The sequence below is a fragment of the Macaca fascicularis genome, chromosome 2, assembly GCF_037993035.2.
Source record: "Macaca fascicularis isolate 582-1 chromosome 2, T2T-MFA8v1.1".
Lineage (NCBI taxonomy): Eukaryota > Metazoa > Chordata > Mammalia > Primates > Cercopithecidae > Macaca > Macaca fascicularis.
In genome coordinates this window covers 153,589,273-153,608,588 of record NC_088376.1, presented here as the reverse complement: position 1 = coordinate 153,608,588, position 19,316 = coordinate 153,589,273, and the positions used below count along the sequence as shown (strand labels likewise).

General features: G+C 38.9%; 1 protein-coding gene across 4 annotated transcripts in view; it reads right to left on the bottom strand.

Annotated features, from left to right (window-relative positions):
• The window catches only part of TMCC1 (transmembrane and coiled-coil domain family 1), a 183,272-nt gene that overhangs the window by 140,830 nt on the left and 23,126 nt on the right, over positions 1-19,316 (bottom strand). The window contains exon 1 of one of the 4 annotated variants that reach the window (XM_045385674.3): positions 9,686-10,373. The exons of 1 other annotated variant lie outside the window; for it this stretch is intronic. In XM_045385674.3, coding sequence (XP_045241609.1) covers positions 9,686-9,724 — 39 coding nt within the window. In that variant the 5' untranslated portion in view covers positions 9,725-10,373. Of the gene's footprint in view, positions 1-3,015; positions 3,045-9,685; positions 10,374-19,316 lie in introns of those variants that run through there. 2 more of the 4 variants (XM_045385672.2, XM_074033103.1) reach the window with 2 other exon arrangements.

The following is a 19,316-nucleotide window of genomic DNA, read 5'->3' as shown; positions in this document are numbered from 1 at the left end:
ATCACGCCACTGCACTCCAGCCTGGGTGACAAAGTGAGACCCTCATCTCTTTTAAAAAAAACTAAACAGTCAGTGTAAGCCTCCAGAAAAGGTGACATTTCAGCTGAGACCTCAAGAAAGTGGGAAAGTAATCCAATGCAAATATTTGGAGGAAAAGTTTTCCAGGTACAGGAGAGAACAAGTTGATAACTGTATTTAGATAACACCCAACCACTGGGGCTTCAAGATCAACAAGGATGTTCATGCAAAGGACCTGCAGCAGAGCTGTAGTATGTCTGAAATACAGCAAGAAATTGGATGTAGCTAGAGTAGTGTGAGTGAAAAACAGTAATAAACGAAGTAAATGTTCGTCTTTATACATAACTCATGATCCCCAATTACCATGTTCCAAGTTTTCTCCAAGTTAGAATATACATAGAATGTATATTGTATGCTTTAAAATTTATTGAAGTCCCAATGGTTGGGCGTTATCTAAATACAGTGATCAAGAGCATTTCATAAGGCTCAAACTCAAATAATCATTCACCACTAGATACTGAATAGACTGGGTCAGATTCCAGTGGTACCCAAAGAGAATCTGCTAATTGAGATCAGCCTTTATGTCTAGTTTCCTAAGTCTCAATACATACACACACACACAATGGAGTAGTTATACTCAGGTGTTGTTTATACCGTGTAGATCTATGATCTTCAAATAATTAGAAGACAGTAAAAGAATGTTAGACAAGTTTATTAAGGTTTTCCAGCTACAGTTCCATATATTAATTGATAATATTAAGCAACCTACATATATTACTTAGAAGAGAGTTTCCTAGATTTACCCCTCTATTCCCTCCACAGAAGACATTTAGTTTACCAACCCCATTACCTTAAATATCCCAGAGAAAATGTAAATTTACTCTTAGAAGATTAGATTTCGAAAGGATGTTGATGTTAGAACTACCCCCTTTTTTTTTTTTTTTTTTTAAAGACAGAGTCTTGCTTTGTCACCCAGGATGGAGTACAGTGGTGCGATGTTGGCTTACTGCAATGTTCACCTTCTAGGTTCAAGCGAATCTCATGCCACAACCACCCAAACAGCTGGGATTACATTACAGGTGTGTGCCAGCATGCCTGGCTAATTTTTATATTTTTAGTAGAGATAGGGTTTTGCCAGGTTGGCCAGCCTGGTCTCGAATTCCTGGCCTCAAGTGATTTACCTGCCTCGGCCTCCCAAAGTGCTGGGATTACAAGTGTTAGCCGCCGTACCCGGCCATGTCAGAACTCCTTAAAAAGAACAGATACTAAACATGGTATGTTTAGTATCTTGAAACAAAATCTTATCTAGTGATGTTGCTCCCTTCCTGCAATATTTTCCTCCTGTCCTTCATCTGTTTTCAGTGATTTGCATATGAAGGAATTCCTCCAGGAGTATGCACCAGACTGGTGAGGGGCTTTTCAAAACCCCTCCCAAATGATCACTACTTTGAGCCTAAGTCATATTCTTGAGATATGCTGGGGGTGACAGGGGAAGGAGTCTTGGGAACCACTGATCCAAATCCTCTAGGTCCAGCTGAAATCCTATTTCCTCTATTGGACTTTTCAAGTCCACCTCAGATTCAAAGGAAGAGCTCCTTCCCTCTTTTAAATATATATCTATTCACCATTAATTTCACAAAAATTAATAGCTCATGTTGGCATTTTAACTGTCTTATCTCCCCAGTTACGATGAACTTTCCCATAAGAGTTGTAACAGCATACTTTGTCTAAGAAAAGGTACTCGAGTTCCAATATATCATAAAATGAAGAGAAATCCATTTTGTATGAGGTAAATTTCCATTTCAAGGAATGTCTGTTTTCACAAAATTTCGTATTTTCTCCTAATAGTATGAGGTAGAAGAAATCTACAACTTCTCAAGTAAGTGTATGATTAACTCGGTAAGTTTTCTTGCTATTCTCAAATTGGAATTATCCAGACCTGGCTAGAAACTAAAAGTCTAAGCCCATTCATTAAAGTCATGAATTTATTTACTTTTGCCAAGAACAGCTATATAAAATTAAGATTCCTCCTGGTATAAAATTGGGTGTTTTCTTACATATTTGCTATCAAAAGTCATTTTTCTTGGGAATATACTCTGGTAGCACATAAGAAATCACCATATGTTTTATATCACAAAAGGATCCTAGATAATGCTTTTCACATGAGGAGAAACCTTCAGAGAGGTGAAATGACTTACCAAAGTCACATAGCTATGATTTACTTAATTTCAATGACGAAAACCTTTGGAATAAATTTTATTAAGTGAAAAGGAAAGCTACGAAATTTTTTGTTTAATACATGCCACCTTTGGGTTTAAGATGGATTCTTCTCACACTAAATTTCCAGTAAAGAAGGGCAAAGTGATTTATTTCTTACAACCTAGATGATGGAACAGACTGAAATTTAAGAAAGATTTTCTGTGCTACCGCAAGGGAAGTTGCATGTCCATTATTTTCTTCTTATTAAACATATTTTTCAGTAGGATTTTGTTACAATTCCTTGTATATAATGAATGCAGAGGCTAAGTCCTAACTAACCTCCGGGTATCCAAGATAACAAATTCTTCTCCTCATAGTCTAATGTAAGCCAAAATGATAAAAAAAAAAAAAAAAAAAAAGAATATTTCACATTATTATTACAAGCAATTTGGCATAACGAGTAAAATGTGTTCCTGCCTTTATCAATGATTCCCAAAATATACTTTCAGAATAGTATGCTTAATTTATCCAAAAGAGATTCATTTAAACAAGTTTTTTAAGTGTTAATGATTCTATACTACAAACTTATATGTTACTTACAAAGTTTATCTTCAACCTATGATTAACACAGATGGTTAGGAGAAAGTTCCAACCCAGGAGATTACTTTCAACTACTAAACTTTAAGAAAACTATTGGCAATGGTTTTCATTGAAGAATAACAAGTCTGAAATTTACTTCCACATTATGAACTTGTAACACATTTGAACTAGGGCTATTATTTAAGGAAATGAATGCACCTGGTAAAGAGTTTTAAAAAGCAAGTCTCCCTCCCATCCACCTATGTCTCCAACTCTTCCTCACAAAGGCAGTCACTGTTACCTATATACACACAAAAGGAAGGGGAAAAGTATATGTGCATATATTCTAAAGTAATTTTAAAGAACAGTCACATTTCTTTTTAAAATAATACTCAAATCAAACCAACGGATAGCTGTGTACTTAAAAAATAAAAAACTAGCACACTTCCAAGGAGACTTAACTATCTCCTCTGGGTAGCATATTTTGCTCTCTCAGGTCTACAGGGTTAACAATTTATTACTGTTGCTATTTTTTAAATTTAAACTGGCATCACTATCATGAAAGCATTTCAGAATTATACATATTTCTAAATTAGTTTCTCTATTTTTAGCCTATTATTTCCCAAAGTATTTGAATAAGGAGGTCATTCTCTATTCCTTATCCATTCCCATTACGTCAACAATACACAACATTGATCTTACTGGGGTCTTATTTCATGTAACAGAAGAACACCATCAATCTTCCTATTCTGGCTTTGTAAAATACCAAAATGTTTGATCTCCTATAATGTTGGACATTTGAGTATTCAAGTTCTAGAAAGCAGATAGACATATGCATAGTAGCAATTACAATGCTACCTGATTTAAGCCTCCTAAAAGTGGGTTAATGATTAACAAGGAGATACTACATTTAACTGTTGGTAAAATAGAAATGCAAAATATTACATTTCCAAGTATGAAGTTTGTCAATGTCTAGAGTAACTTAGAGAAAATTAACTACATAAAAAGCATAAGAAGGAGAGGTATGTCCTTCCATTATTTGAAAACATGCGTCCAGTAGTGACTCTTACCTATGCATTCGGGACTGTTAATTACATATAATACTATACTACTTCACCGTACCCACCTAGTGCTTATCATTAAGAGGGTTCAACATACCTTTTAAAAACGGTGGTAAAATATACATAAAATTTAGCATTTTAGTCATCAAAATACTTTTAAACAACCCTAATTAACCTACTCAAGATGGAAATAAAAGATCCCTATTTACTTTTAAAAAGATATTCACAGAAAGATTAAGTCAGTCATGTATCATAGACCATAAACCCAAAAGAAATCAGGTAGAAATTCAAAGAAAACTACTTCTGAAAAAAACAACAGGTTTTATTAAAAATTCAAATTCTAACCAACATTTCTCCACTTCTTTTTTTTTTTTGAGACGGAGTCTCGCTCTGTCGCCCAGGCTGGAGTGCAGTGGAGCGATCTTGGCTCACTGCAAGATCTGCCTCCCGGGTTCAGGCCATTCTCCTGCCTCAGCCTCCTGAGTAGCTGGGACTACAGGCGCCTGCAACCACGCCCAGCTAATTTTTTGTATTTTTAGTAGAGACGGGGTTTCACCGTGTTAAGACAGGATGGTCTCGATCTCCTCACCTCGTGATCCGCCCGCCTCGGCCTCCCAAAATGCTGGGATTACTGGCGTGAGTCACCGCACCCGGCTCTCCACTTCTTAATTTTCTTTTATTGATAACAAACTGATACCAAGTGACAGGACACTATGAGATGTGGAAATGGCAAGGGTAGCATTTTTTTTTTTTTTTTTTGAGACGGAGTCTTGCTGTGTCACCCAGGCTGGAGTGCAATGGCCAGATCTCGGCTCACTGCAAGCTCCGCCTCCCGGGTTCACGCCATTCTCCTGCCTCAGCCTCCCGAGTAGCTGGGACTACAGGCACCCGCCACCTCGCCCGGCTAGTTTTTTTTGTATTTTTTAGTAGAGACGGGGTTTCACCGTGTTAGCCAGGATGGTCTCGATCTCCTAACCTCGTGATCCGCCCGTCTCGGCCTCCCAAAGTGCTGGAATTACAGGCTTGAGCCACCGCGCCTGGCCAAGGGTAGCATTTTTAGACTAAAATATTTCCAACTGCTTTATAAGTCTGGATTAAATAATTTCAATGTGGCTCAAGCCTGTAATCCCAGCACTTTGGGAGGCTGAGACGGGCGGATCACGAGGTCGGGAGATCGAGACCATTCTGGTTAACACGGTGAAACCCCGTCTCTACTAAAAAATACAAAAAACTAGCCGGGCGAGGTGGCGGGCGCCGCTACTCGGGAGGTTGAGGCAGGAGAATGGCGTAAACCCGGGAGGCGGAGCTTGCAGTGAGCTGAGATCCGGCCACTGCACTCCAGCCTGGGTGACAAAGCGAGACTCCGTCTCAAAAAAAAAAAAAAAAAAAAAAAAAAATCAACAGAACTGGGAAAAGAGGCCACAAACCTATTTCTCAGCTATTAATCTCTTCACAGGCCAACCCGAGACATACTGGTAGGATTTTTACCTTCATGTTTTTTCACCATATGAAAAATGTAAAGACAGCAAAAGAAAGCTCTCAAATAGAACAGGAAGAAAATAAGGTATGACTGAAAAAGAATCATCACTGATTTACTGTTATTTCAATGATCTTTAATATAGAAAGTGGGTGCTGTGAGGCTACCTCTATCCTAAAGTAAGTCTTGCAAGAAAACGTGAAAATAAACGTGAACTCTAAACTGAGCTAACTATTCAGATCCATATCTGGACAATTCAAGTTCGAGTTATTATCTTAGAACAATCTGTATGGCATTTATCTTTCATGTTAGAAAGTTCAGAAAATAAATGTTCATGTTTGCTTCATATGCACAAACACTGGGATAAATAAGAAACTGGTTACCTACAGAGATAGGGGTATGAACTACACGAAATGACACAGCCAGAAGCTGAGATTTCAGTTATGTAATTTAAAATTTTGAACTGTGAAAATACCATTCAAAAGTAAAATAAAAGGGTATAATATTTTACTGAAATAATATTTACAATTTTTCTCAAAGCTCTCCTACCCTTTATCATACTTTAGAAAAAACTGATTTTCTGCTACCCATAAAAGATTTTGGGAAACAGATTCCTCTGATCAGAGTGCAGGCCAGAGTAATTTAAGAAGGACTTTCTAAAGAATGTCTAACTCACTGTATTTCATCCTTAAACATTATTATAGAAACTCAAGAGTAAATTTTTCTCCTTAATAGAAGTTCTTTAAAAGGCGGTGCAAAGTTTCACAACTGCATGCAGGTAAGTTTCAACTTACATCTAATTACTCCATATTTAATATGGCTTTATTAAATCAATGATCTTATTCAAATCACTACTTCTCTGGCCAAAGAAAACAAATTTAATTATGGGAAATATTTTATCAAGTTTGACTGCTAAGTTCAAACTCTATACTTCAGCTCTATAGAGAAAGGGCTGCTCTAAGGAAGTTACCCAAGTTACACAAGTTTATTTATTGTTTTCTATCATAGATAAACATAGAGAAACATCAGAGACCATGATAGTGAGAATGATTGACACGCCAGAAATTTTTTTTTTTTTTTGAGACAGAGTCTCGCTCTGTCGCCCAGGCTGGAGTGCAGTGGCGCAATCTTGGCTCGCTGCAAGCTTTGCCTCCCAGGTTCACGCCATTCTCCTGCCTCAGCCCCCCACGTAGCTGGGACTACAGGCGCCTGCCACCACGCCCGGCTAATTTTTTGTATTTTTAGTAGAGCCGGGGTTTCACCATATTAGCCAGGATGGTCTCGATCTCCTGACCTCGTGATCCACCTGCCTCGGCCACCCAAAGTGCAGGGATTACAGGCGTCAGCCACCGCGCCGGGCCAGACACGCCAGAAATTTAGGGAGGCAGTTGGTGTGGGGAAACAGAATGGGTTTGCTTGTTAGATCCACGTTTGACTCTACTTCCTGTTAATCTTGTCCAAATGACTTAACTTCTCTGAAACTCAGTTTCTTTTAATGATAAAAAACAAGCTGATACTATCTAACTCAAGAATCATTTAAAAGAATTAAATGAAATATCCACATTGACAGGTTCTAGACTATTTTGGATGGCTCACGCAGGAGACATGGGGCAGGAAGAAAAAGGTTTCCTTAATGAGTATTTTTGAAGTCACATGAAAGGTAACTACAAAGGCAGAAAATGATCTAAAATGGCAAGGAAAATTGAGAACTTTTCTGTGAGTCACCTAACTGAGATCCAGTCAAAGAGAATAGGTGAGCATCTTTCTTAAAATGGAATGCTTTTTACTTCACCTAAATCTTAATTTACTTCCTTTTTTCTTAACTCAGATGTTAACATCTATCAGCCTACAACAATCAGTTGAATATTCTAAGGAAAATATCCAGTGTAAGTAAGCGTGACTATCAACCTTAACATAAAAAGCATCTAAAGTGGATATCAGGCTTAAAATTACTGCAAACATTTCTATCTTCTTTCAGACATTTTCCAAGACAAATTAAAGAAATTTAAAGATGGTCACATCAGTATTTCCTTTTGTTAAAATAGGAAATTGTTTTTAAAACTCAGATCTTAAGACTATTCTTCTGGAAAATTACATATTGGCAAAAATACTTGTTACTAAAGTCAGAAATATCTGAAATTGCTGCTGTTCAACTGTGTGTGTGTGTGTGTGTGTGTGTGTGTGTGTGTGTATATATATATATAAACAATTTCATTTTGAGTGTTCAATGTGTGCCAGAAATACCATAAACTGGGGTATGGCAGGTCCCCGGCTCTCAGGTAACCTATGAATTTAGCTGAAAAGACAAATACAGAGGCACGATGCATTTGCTGAATTTCTTTCTCTTTTTTTTTTTTAAAGACAGAGTCTCGCTCTGTTGCCCAGGCTGGAGTGCAGTGGCACGATCTCAGCTCACTGCAGCCTCTGCCTCCCAGGTTCAAGTGATTCTCCTGCATCGGCCTCCCAAGTAGCTGGGACCACAGGCATACACCACCATGCCCGGTTTATTTTTGCATTTTTAGTAGAGATGAGGTTTCACCATGTTGGCTACACTGATCCATTTGCTGAGTTTGTTTGTTTTTAAATTCACTAACATAACTATTCAGTTTCTCCTTCATATTTAAGTGCCTTCCAGACTGAAATAATTAAAGATATTTTTTCAGTTCATTACTCTGATAGAACAACAAATTTGATAGACAACAAATTTCTTTACATTTGGTCTAGATCATCCATCACAGGATCCATAAATCACATTAAAATGAGCAATAAATAAAAGTGAGCAATAAAATAAAAGTAAAAGGAATGAAAAAAAAAAGGCTACATCTTTGAGTGTTTTTATGTAATGTACCTAAAGAAAGGATGCATCCCATTCCTTCAAAAGTGTACTTTTTGAAAATCAGTCATATACATAGTATAGAGTGAACAGGGTAAAGTTTGAAAAATAATTGGAAGAGACGTATTGGCAGCAAAATACCCATAATACAGTTAATTCTAATTAGAAAATTATCACCTGGCTCTCAACTATCAGACACTCTTGTGCAGGAATGTCACTGCCCTGATAATCTACCCATCTGCTTTTTAAATGTACTATATATATGAAAATACAAGCACTGGAGGACATTGAAAGAGCAACAAAAATGATTCTTTTTATTGTGTAAGAGAAATGTGGAGGCCTTCAAACACACACACACACACACACACACACACACACACACAAACACCATGGAGCAGGGAGGAAGGAAGCAAGTTAAATATATTTTAATACTCCTAAAAATCCCATTAGGCTGAGAGGTCCCAAGAAAAGCTATGCATATTTGACACAGGGATGGAAGCAAGTACTTTGCTCATTTCTGCATCAGTGCACACACTCTACACTAGGGTCACCTGTGAGGGAAGTAAAGGTTTTCCCTTAAGATCACAACACATTTCAGGATTTAACAATTCTGATTAACAGCCAAGGCAGTGAAGAATGCCTACTGATTTACTATTTGTTTAAGCTTCTGTATTCAGGGAATGAACTGTGACACAACTGAGTCACCAACTGCTACATTTTTTAAATGGAGCTTTTAAAGAATGGGTTTTTAAATAAAGCTCAACTCTTACCACACCTCTTTCCACATTAGTTTCTGCACTAAACTCAATGACTGGATCAAGGAGGGCTGGCTACAGGCAGAGTGGATTTCATAATTCACCATCCCCTCTTAAATGAATGCTTCACCTTTTTACTATTTTACGATATTCTCAGGTTAAAAAAAACTTTTCCCCACAAGCTGCACACATGGAACCTGCTTTTCAGTCAGAACTCTGTAAAAACTGCTTTGTGAGCCTCTCTGTAACTGCTTTTCATATACTTCATTAAGTATTCAAGTTTCTCAACACAACCACTCATTTTAACATTTTAATGCAAGTCTTGCTCGTTGAACTATTCTGTGGTAGTTTTTCTCAGTTTAATAGTGAAATGTATGAAAGCACTGATTCCACAGAGAAGGCTTTCTCCTCTTGGTCTACAAGCTGCTAGATTAATTGCTAATTAAATACACACTTTCAACCCACAATTATCTCTTTCACACACACACCCTTCTGGAAATTCTATCTCAGGAGCAAACTACGACTTTGCCCAAATTCAGATGACAGCTGCAGTTTTAGGGGAACACAATCTGGGGCTGCCAGTGCAGTCAGCCTTCAAGCTTTGTGCCTGTCAGATAAAAGAACAAAAGGCAGCGCTTCCTCTCCCAGCCCCTCCTTAGCGCTGGAGGACGGCAGGCTTGACAGAACAGTTCCAGAGAAAAAGGAACCATGCTGAAGCAAGTGAGAGTTTCCCCTCCACAAACATACAAAACTACCAACCCACCTTTGATAGCTGCCTCCTGAGGCTAAAGCGCTGAACCATGATCACCCAGAGGATCTTCAGACAAAGAAATCCACGAAGGGTTTTTTAAATAACAGCTTCTTGGGAAAGTCGGTGGCAGAACATTTTGAAGACTGCCAGAGAAGTGCAAAGAATTTCCCTGGGAGTCTTAGCAAACTTGGAAAGCCTTCATTGTTCTATCAAGAGATACTGCAAAACCTACGTGGGAGAGGGCAGGGTGGGTGGGGCAGTAATCCTGAAGCTGCTGCGCCCAGTGCCAAGCTCTTCCAGCACTTCCTGTGAGTCAGCTGTGAGGGGTCCAGACACAAGGACCACCCCTTCCCTTTCCACCAGACCAGTAGGCGAGGATGCCGCTGTGGTGTTACCTGAAACTCCAGGGGAGAGACCTGGTGTTCCGGTCCCTGTGGGAGGAAGAGTGGTACGCTGGGGTCAGACAGCATCTGCTCCAAGTAGGAGATGGGCAACTGCACCAATTCCTCCCCTCTTCAGCCCTCTGGGCGGCGGAGACTGTCCACTGCAGATAGCAACACCCCCTTCTCTACCTCCACCTTAGGTAATCCTTTAAGGTGAAGCAGTGTGAAAAAAAGGAGGTGGTGAAAAGCAAGCCCCTGACTGTACCAGCTCCCTGCTCAAGAAGGAAACTCCTCCCAGCTGGGCTCAGCAGCTGTGCGGCTTTGTCTAGCATAATTGGCCAAGCCTTTCCTCTTATTCACAGGGAGGGGTCCTGCCTCAGGAAGGAATGTCAGGTGCAGAGAGGCATACTCCGACGGTGACTTCAACTTGTGCCAAAGTTAAACACATTAAAGTGGCCTCCTGAGGTAATTGCCTTCTCTTGTTGGAATAATTTTTAAAAATCTACACACAAAACAAACAAAAGGAACAGCTTAGAGTGAATCAATGCAGGTAAAGAGGTATGAAAAATAACCATAAGAGCAGTTCCAAAGATAAAAATATTCCCATCTTTGACACTCTTCCTGTTTGGGTCTGTTTCCAGACAACCACTGTGAGGATAACGTTTCAGTTAATGAAACTTTCCAGTCTGTGTGCTCCTCTTGGAATTGTTCATTACTTCTGAATGAATTTTGTACTAATTAGGGCAGAACTCATTCATACACACACACACACACACACACACACACACACACACACACACACACACACACACATTTTTTTTCCCGTTCCAGTGTCTCTCAATTTCCTGTGAGCAAAATTACATCACATGCTACATTTAAAGCCTTTGTTGGAATGAACCTACTATGTGCAGTCACTATGTTAGGCAGTTCACATTTACTATCCTATTGATTTCTCAAAACAACCCTATAAAATTTGTATTACAACAGTCCTCCCTTACCTACAGTTTGTTCCCACAGTCAACTGCAATCCAAAAATATTTAAATGGAAAATTCCAGAAACAAACCATTCAGAAGTTTAAAATTGCATGCCCTTCTAAGTAGCATGACAAAACCTCATGCCATCCTACCTGGGATGTGAATCATCCCTTTGTCCAGCATATCCAGCCCTGGCTCCCACCCGCTAGTCACTGAGTAAGTGATTTGGTCATCAGATCCACTGTTGCAGTATGGTAGTGTTGCATTCAAATAACCCTTATTTTACTTAATAATGGTCACAAAGTACAAGAGGAGTGGTGCTGGCCTATTGTTGTAATTGTTCTATTTTATTGTTACTGTTAACATCTTACTATGCCTAATTTCTGAGTTAAACTTTATCACAGATATATGTGTATAGGAAAAAACACACTACAGTCGTAACCCACATGACATTTCAGTTAACAACGAGCCACATATATGACAGTGGTCCCATAAGATTATAATACTGCATTTTTATTGTACCTTTTCTATGTTTAGATACACTAATACATACCATTGTATTAAAACTGCCTAAAGTATTTAGTACAGTAACACACTATATAGGTTTGCAGCCTAGAAGCAACAGGCTATACCATATAGCCAAGGTGTGTAGGAGGTTATGCTATCTAGGTTTATGTAAGGACACTCTATGATGTTCTCACAATTATGAAATCACCTAACAACGCATTTCTCAGAAGGTATCCCATTGTTAAATGACATGTGACTGTATATATAGGGTTCAGTACTATCTTCAGTTTCAGGCATCCACTGAGGTCATGGAACATATCTCCTGTAGATAAGGGGAGACTACTGTAGTATCCCAACTCTTCAAATAAGTAGTAATTTCTCTCTCTAAAACCTCAATATGGCCAGGTTCAGTGGCTCATACCTGTAATCCCAATGCTTTGGGAGGCTAAGGCAGGAGAATCACTTGACACCAGGAGTTCAAGACCAGCCTGGGCAACAAAGCTAGACCCTGTCTCTACAAAAAATAAGAATAAAAAAATTAGCTAGGTTTGGTAACATGTGCTACCTAACTACTACTCAGGAGTCCTAACTACTTGGGAGACTGAGGTGGCAGGATTGCCTGAGTCCAGGAATTTGATGGTGTGATGAGGCATGATGCTCCAGCCTGGGCAAGACAGTGAGACCCTATCTCTAAAAATAAAAAATAAATAAAACGTCAATATTATTATGAGGAAATCATGTAGTGTTTGTAATTTTTTTCTTCAGGTGAGAAACACAAAAATGAATTTGAAAAGACAGGTTTCTATGCAATGATTATTCTCAACTATGCTCATATCATACACTACCAGTATCCAATTATCACCAAATAGGATCTAAAATTTTACCTAAAAAATAACACACGTATTTCATAGTATCTCGGGAAGAGCAGAGAAGATGCATCAAATTCAGACAAATAATATGCTGCCAAGTCTCCAAAAAAAAAAATTACCTAACCAAAATGTATATATAAAACATTCAGGCTGGGCATGTGTGCTTATACCTGTAATCCCTGCACTTTGGGAGGCCAAGGCAGGCAGATTGCTTGAGCTCAGAAATTTAAGACTAGCCTGGGCAACATGGTGAAAACACCGTCTCTACAAAAAACACACAAAAAATTAGCTGGGCATGGTGGCACAGGCTTGTCGTCCCAGCTACTTGGGGGGCTAGAGTGGGAGGATCACTTGAGTCTGGGAGGCGGGAGCTGCAGTGAGCCAAGATCATGCCACTATACTCCAGCCTGGGCGAGAGAGAGACCCTGTCTCAAAACAAAACAAACAAACAAACAAACCTTTTACTCTTAAAAACTTTAAGCAGAAAGAAGGTTGAACATATCTAAGTGTACTTTCTGTAAACTTCCAAAGCTAAAAAGCTTTTAGATGAACAACTATAACCAAAAGTAAAGACTCCTTCATACCTAAGGTTCAGAGAACACAATGTAACCTAATATTTAAGCTAACTCATTAAAATTTAATTCCAAGTGGAAAGTAGGTTGACAGAGCACCCGAGTCGTGTGCCTTTTTGTGTTCTTTTTTGTTTCTTTTTATTGAGACGAAGTCTCGCTCTTGTCCCCCAGGCTGGAGTGCAATGGCACGGTCTCGGCTCAATGCCTCCCAGGTTCAGGCAATTCTCCTGCCTCAGCCTCCCAAGTAGCTGGGATTACAGGCGCCTGCCACCATGCCCGGCTACTTTTTGTATTTTTAGTAGAGACGGGGTTTCACCATGTTGGCCAGGCTGGTCTCGAACTCCTGACCTCAGGTGATCCGCCCGCTCGGCCTCCCAAAGTGCTGAGATTACAGGCATGAGCCACCGTGCCCAGCCGCCTTTTTGGTTTTGGAATGGTGAGAGTACCAGTACCTCCATTTTTCTCATACAGATAATGAAACAGTACTCTGAAATCATCTCCTAGGAATGTAGGAAGGATTCATGAAATACTGATGCAGAAATAATGAAGTGCCTTACAGAAAGACATACTGTCTTAAACACACAGTGTTTCTGATTGATAAGCAACTAGAATCCCAAATCATTGCTAAAAGATTCTTTCTATCCAAAAAAAGGAAAAAAAAAAAAAAAAAAAAGGAAAGGAGACAGGGGTGTGAAACAAGTGGTAAGTGAAACTTAATTTCCCTTACTAACAAGGCAACCTGCTTTCAGCCTAAAGAAGTGTTCAGAATGATTTTTACTAATAAAATGGAAACATAAATAGTAACAAAATTCAGTCATTTCTCCTTTCTAAATTGCAGATTTGTTAACTATTTTCCTACAAACTGCCCAAATGGGAATAGTTCATTAACAAATAGCAAAGTAATAATCTCTCAGAAATTACTATTCTTTTAGTTACTGTCTACATTTAAAGCAAGGAGAGAAGAAATCTATTTTCAAAATGTTTAGTCAACAATGCTGCCAGTTTTAGGGTTTTCTGTGGCATTTTAGGCCCCTTAAATGAGATTGCTTTGGCAATCCCACAATAAATAACAATATAGATAGCATACCTACCTGAAGAACAGATTTAAGTAATTTATATAGTTATTTACAAAAGCCCATGCAACTGTCAATATAAATAACCATGAAAGTAGAGGAATTTGTTAAGTAGTAAGAAGTTAAAAGATGTTGGTGATCAAAAATTTGAGTACCATATACAATTCCTTAACTTGTAAGGGTTGATTTAAAGGGCAGCTAACATTGCCAAATAAGGTCTTTATTTGGATGACTTGGACATGGCTCTTTGAAACATGCTAAATTAAGCCTGATTCCTTCTATATTAGCAATGTTTTGGGCTCCACCTTTCTTTCTCCTAAAAAAATTCACATCATGCATTACCTGCAGTAAATGCATGAAAGGAGGAACGGACAATAAGAATAGAGGAGCAGAAAGTAGTTTTAAGAGGCTATTTGGCCCAGTTCCTTGTATCTAACTAACCGATCATACAAGGTTGTTGCCTATTCTGTAATGGTATTTTTCAGAGATGGCATTTCCATATGCTCCTCTATCCTCTCTTAGCTAAGTTACAATCAAGATGCTAATTTTCCTAACATATCCTTACTTTAAAAACATTTTCTGGGGCCGGGCACGGTGGCTCACGCCTGTAGTCCCAGCACTTTGGGAGGCCGAGGTGGGCGGATCACGAGATCAGGAGATCAAGACCATCCTGGCTGACACCGTGAAACCTTATCTCTACTAAAAATACAAAAAAATTGGCCGGGTGTGGTGGCAGGCGCCTGTGGTCCCAGCTGCTCAGGAGGCTGAGGCAGAATGGCGTGAACCCAGGAGGCAGAGCTTACAATGAGCCAAGATCATGCCACTGCACTCCAGCCTGAGCAACAGAGCGAGACTCTGTCTCAGAAACATTTTCTGTTAGATTCCCTGTGAAGATGTCTTGAAATTTCATACCTATACACAAATTTATTTTGTGTATATGTGTATATATGTACATAAACACATTCACTGTTATATATAGACACACTCATAGCCATAAACATATAAAGATATAAAACATCTATGTCCATATCAAGATATAGAATATTTGCTGCCCCAGAAGGTTCCTAATGTCTTCATTGCTGTTTCTCCAACAGGTAACTGTAACTGACTTCTATCATAAATGAACTTTGCTTGTTCTCAGATTTCATATAAAGGAATCTTGTGTGTGGTTTCTTTTGCTCATCATGTCTTTGCAATCTATCCACCATGTAGTTGTGTGTAACAGTTCTTTATTATTACTTTATAGTATATGCCAGTGTATGAATAATGCCACAATTTATCCATTCTACTTTTGGATCTATGCTATATCTATTTTTTCTCTATTATAAATCAGGTATAAAATTACCACAGATTGTTTTGGAGCTCATATATGCATATTTTTCTTGGGTACATATAGCCTAGAAAAGGAAATTCTAAAGGACAGAGTAAGATTTATGTTTTAGCAGGTATTATTAAATGGTTTTCACTGTGGTTGTACTAATTTACACTCTTATAATAATGTATGAAAGTTCCAGTTGCTCTACATCCTTGTCAACCTTGATGTTTTTTAAATTGGATCCATTCTGGTAGAAGTGTCATGGCATCTCATTGTGGTCTTGTAAATCTTTCTAGGAAGTTACTTAGAACTTTAATTTTTAATCTTTAGACAAAGCTATTTTTAAAATCTCTTGAAGTTCCTTCTGTCGCTTTTCTCATTTTCTATATATCCCTCCATCTGAGTATTCATATAACACCACTGTCCTTGACAATTTAACATTGTTCTCCAAGTAGTCATATTTTGCTATTTAACCTTTCAGCATGGTTCTCTAAATATACAACCATTCATTCCATTAGTACTTATTATGTGCCTACTAAGCATCAGACAACACGATTATTTTTCACTATGTTGCAAAGAACACGTAGCAAATTATATAAATGAAATCAAATCCTTAAAACAGTTACAAGGTATTTCATGTGCTGATACATTTTCCCTCTCCACACATATCACACTACTTTCTTTTTTATTTTATTTTATTTTTTTTGAGATGGAGTCTCACTCTGTTGCCCAGGGCTGGAGTGCAGTGGTGCGATCTCGGCTCACTGCAAGCTCCGCCTCCCAGGTTCAGTCATTCTCCTGCCTCAGCCTCCCAAACAGCTGTGACTACAGGTGTCCGCCACCACACCCGGCTGATTTTTTGTATTTTTAGTAGAGATGGGGTTTTACCGTGTTAGCCAGGATGGTCTCAATCTTCTGATCTTGTGATCTGCCTGCCACAGCCTCCCAAAGTGCTAGGATTTCAGGTGTGAGCCATCACACCTGGCCTAGTTTGGTTTTTTTAATCCAACCAGTATCATACCACCCATATTATCTATGACCTCCCTTTTTAAAAAATTCAACAATTTACTCAGAAATTTTTGTCAGTACATATATCCTACATTATTTTAACTGCCACACAGTACTCTACAGTATAAACAGAACAATTTACTTAGCCATTCTCTTGATGACCATTTAGGTTACTTCCACATTTCTGCCAGTACACACCTGTTTTTTTGTTTTGTTTTGTTTTTGTTTTCCTGAGATGGAGTCTTGCTCTGTCACCCAGGCTGGAATGCAGTGGCACAATCTCAGGTCACTGCAACCTCTGCCTCCCAGGTTAAAGCAATTCTGCTTCAGCCTCCCGAGTAGCTGGGATTACAGGCACGCACCACACCTGGCTAATTTTTGTATTTTGTTGGCCAGGCTGGCCTCAAACTCCTGACCTTGTGATCCACCCACCTTGGCCTCCCAAAGTGCTGGGATTACAGGCGTGAACCACCGCACTCGGCCCATGCCTGTTTTTGCATTTGTGAGTTGTTCTCCAGGGTAGATGCTAACATATGATCCTACACTCAAGATTCGGCCCAAATTCATTTTCTCTAGAAGCAAGATCAGTCCACTTCATGTCGTTTCTACGTCTTAACTCACAGCAGTTTCTGGACAATTGATCATATACAGTGACAGTTCTTGTACATTTATATGTTCTATATGGCTCCCATACCAAATAGTGTTAGTGTTTCCAGCATCAGAGCTTTCAAGTTAAAAATTAGCACTTTGGGCCGGGTGCGGTGGCTCAAGCCTGTAATCCCAGCACTTTGGGAGGCCGAGACGGGCGGATCACGAGGTCAGGAGATCGAGACCATCCTCGCTAACACGGTGAAACCCCGTCTCTACTAAAAAAAATACAAAAAACTAGCCAGACGAGGTGGCGGGCGCCTGTAGTCCCAGCTACTCAGGAGGCTGAGGCAGGAGAATGGCGTGAACCCGGGAGGCGGAGCTTGCAGTGAGCTGAGATCCGGCCACTGCACTCCAGCCTGGGCGACAGAGAGAGACTCCGTCTCAAAAAAAAAAAAAAAAAAAAATTAGCACTTTGAAGGACTGCATCTTATACTTTATGTATCTCAACTGTACACTGCCTTACACAGAGCAGACATTTAATAAATATTTGTGAATGTCAGGAAAACCTTAAGACAATATACAGTCTTGGGATTAATATGTAACTATTCTATTACCTTATTTCTACACTCTTGCATAAACTCTCAAGTTGGGTTATCAACGCTTTGAATTTTTCTGTTTGTAGACATGGGCCTCACAAAGGACAAAACCAAATGTCTTACTCAAGTCCAAAATATTACACCTATGATTCCCTTTTATTTACACATTGTACAAAAAGAAATAAATTATCTGGCAACATTTATACTTCAAAAAGTGATACTTGAGAGTATACTATCATCAAGATGGTGAACTAGGAAACACAGGCCTTCTTTCCCCCAGAGACATTGAGTTTAAAACAATACGTAAACTACAATACCACTGTAAGAACTATAGAGACCACTGTAGTCCCAGCTACTTGGAAGGCTGAGGCAGGAGGATCGCTTGACCCCAGAAATTTGAGGTTATGGTGAGCTATGATAGCGCCACTGCACTCCAGCCTGGGTGACAAAGTGAAACCCCATCTCTTAAAAAACAAAACTATAGAGACCAGCTGTGAAGCAATAGCACCTAGGCCATTGTAACCAAGACCGTATTCCTGTGAAAGTAGGAGGAAAACTTGTGGCATGTCGCACACCTGTTTGTGCCCATCTCTCCCTACATGGCATAGCATAGAGCAACCATGAGGAATCTCTAATGCGATTCAAGACACACTATTCCAATTTATGCCACCTTGACATTTGAGAAAACTGTACAAAGAGGAAAGTCTCTCTAATCTTCTGTTTTAGTCCATTTTGTGTTGCTATAACACAAAGACTGGGTAATTTAAAAAGAAATTTATTCACAGTTCTGGAGATTGGGAAATCCAAGGTTGATGGGCTCACCACTGATGAGGGACTTCTTGCTGCAACATCCCATGGCAAAAGACATAAGGGCAAGACAGCATGCACAAGTGTGAGAGAAAGGGGGCTGAATTCTTTTACCAGGAACCCACTCCCATGGTAATGTCATTAATCCATTCACGAGGGCAGAGCCCTCATGACATAATCATGTCTTAAAGGTCCTACCTCTCAACACACAAAATGAAATATTATTCACCCTTAAAAAGAAAGGAAATCCTATTACATGCAACGACATGAATGAACCTTGAGGACATTATGCTAAATGAAATAAGCCAATCACAAAAAGACAAATACCTTATTATTCCATTTATATGAGGTATCTAAAGTAGTGAAACTCAAAGAAATGAAAGCAGAACAGAGAGTGAGGGGAGGGCAGAAGGAAAGGAAGAGTTACTATTTAATGGGTTTAGAGTTTTAGACTTGAAAGATGAAAAAGTTTTGGAAATCTGTTTCACAATAATATGAATACACTTAACACTACAGCACTGTATACTTCAATATGGTTCAGATGGTACATTTGTTATGCATTTTTACTACAATAAAAAAAGCGATACTAACTGCATTTCTAGCTTCATGTATGCCCTTTGATTCGGCACTTTTAATTTTGTTTCCTTAAACCTTGCTTTCCTTTTCTTGCATTTAGGCATAGAATTAACAGATGACTTTTTCCAGAAAAGTTTTGTCATCTCAATACAAGGCTGTAAAGACCCAGAAAACACACAAACACAAAAGGCTTACTGCCAAGAATCCTTTTAAATGAACAAATACCTACTCTTTTGATTTCTTTTTAATACCTTATTACTCATAATCACACAATGTTAAAAAATTATTTTAAAATATAATCAATTTCTTAGTCCTCGTCTAAATTCCATCTGTCATACTTAGCATCTTAAAAAGGACAATAATGACATTAA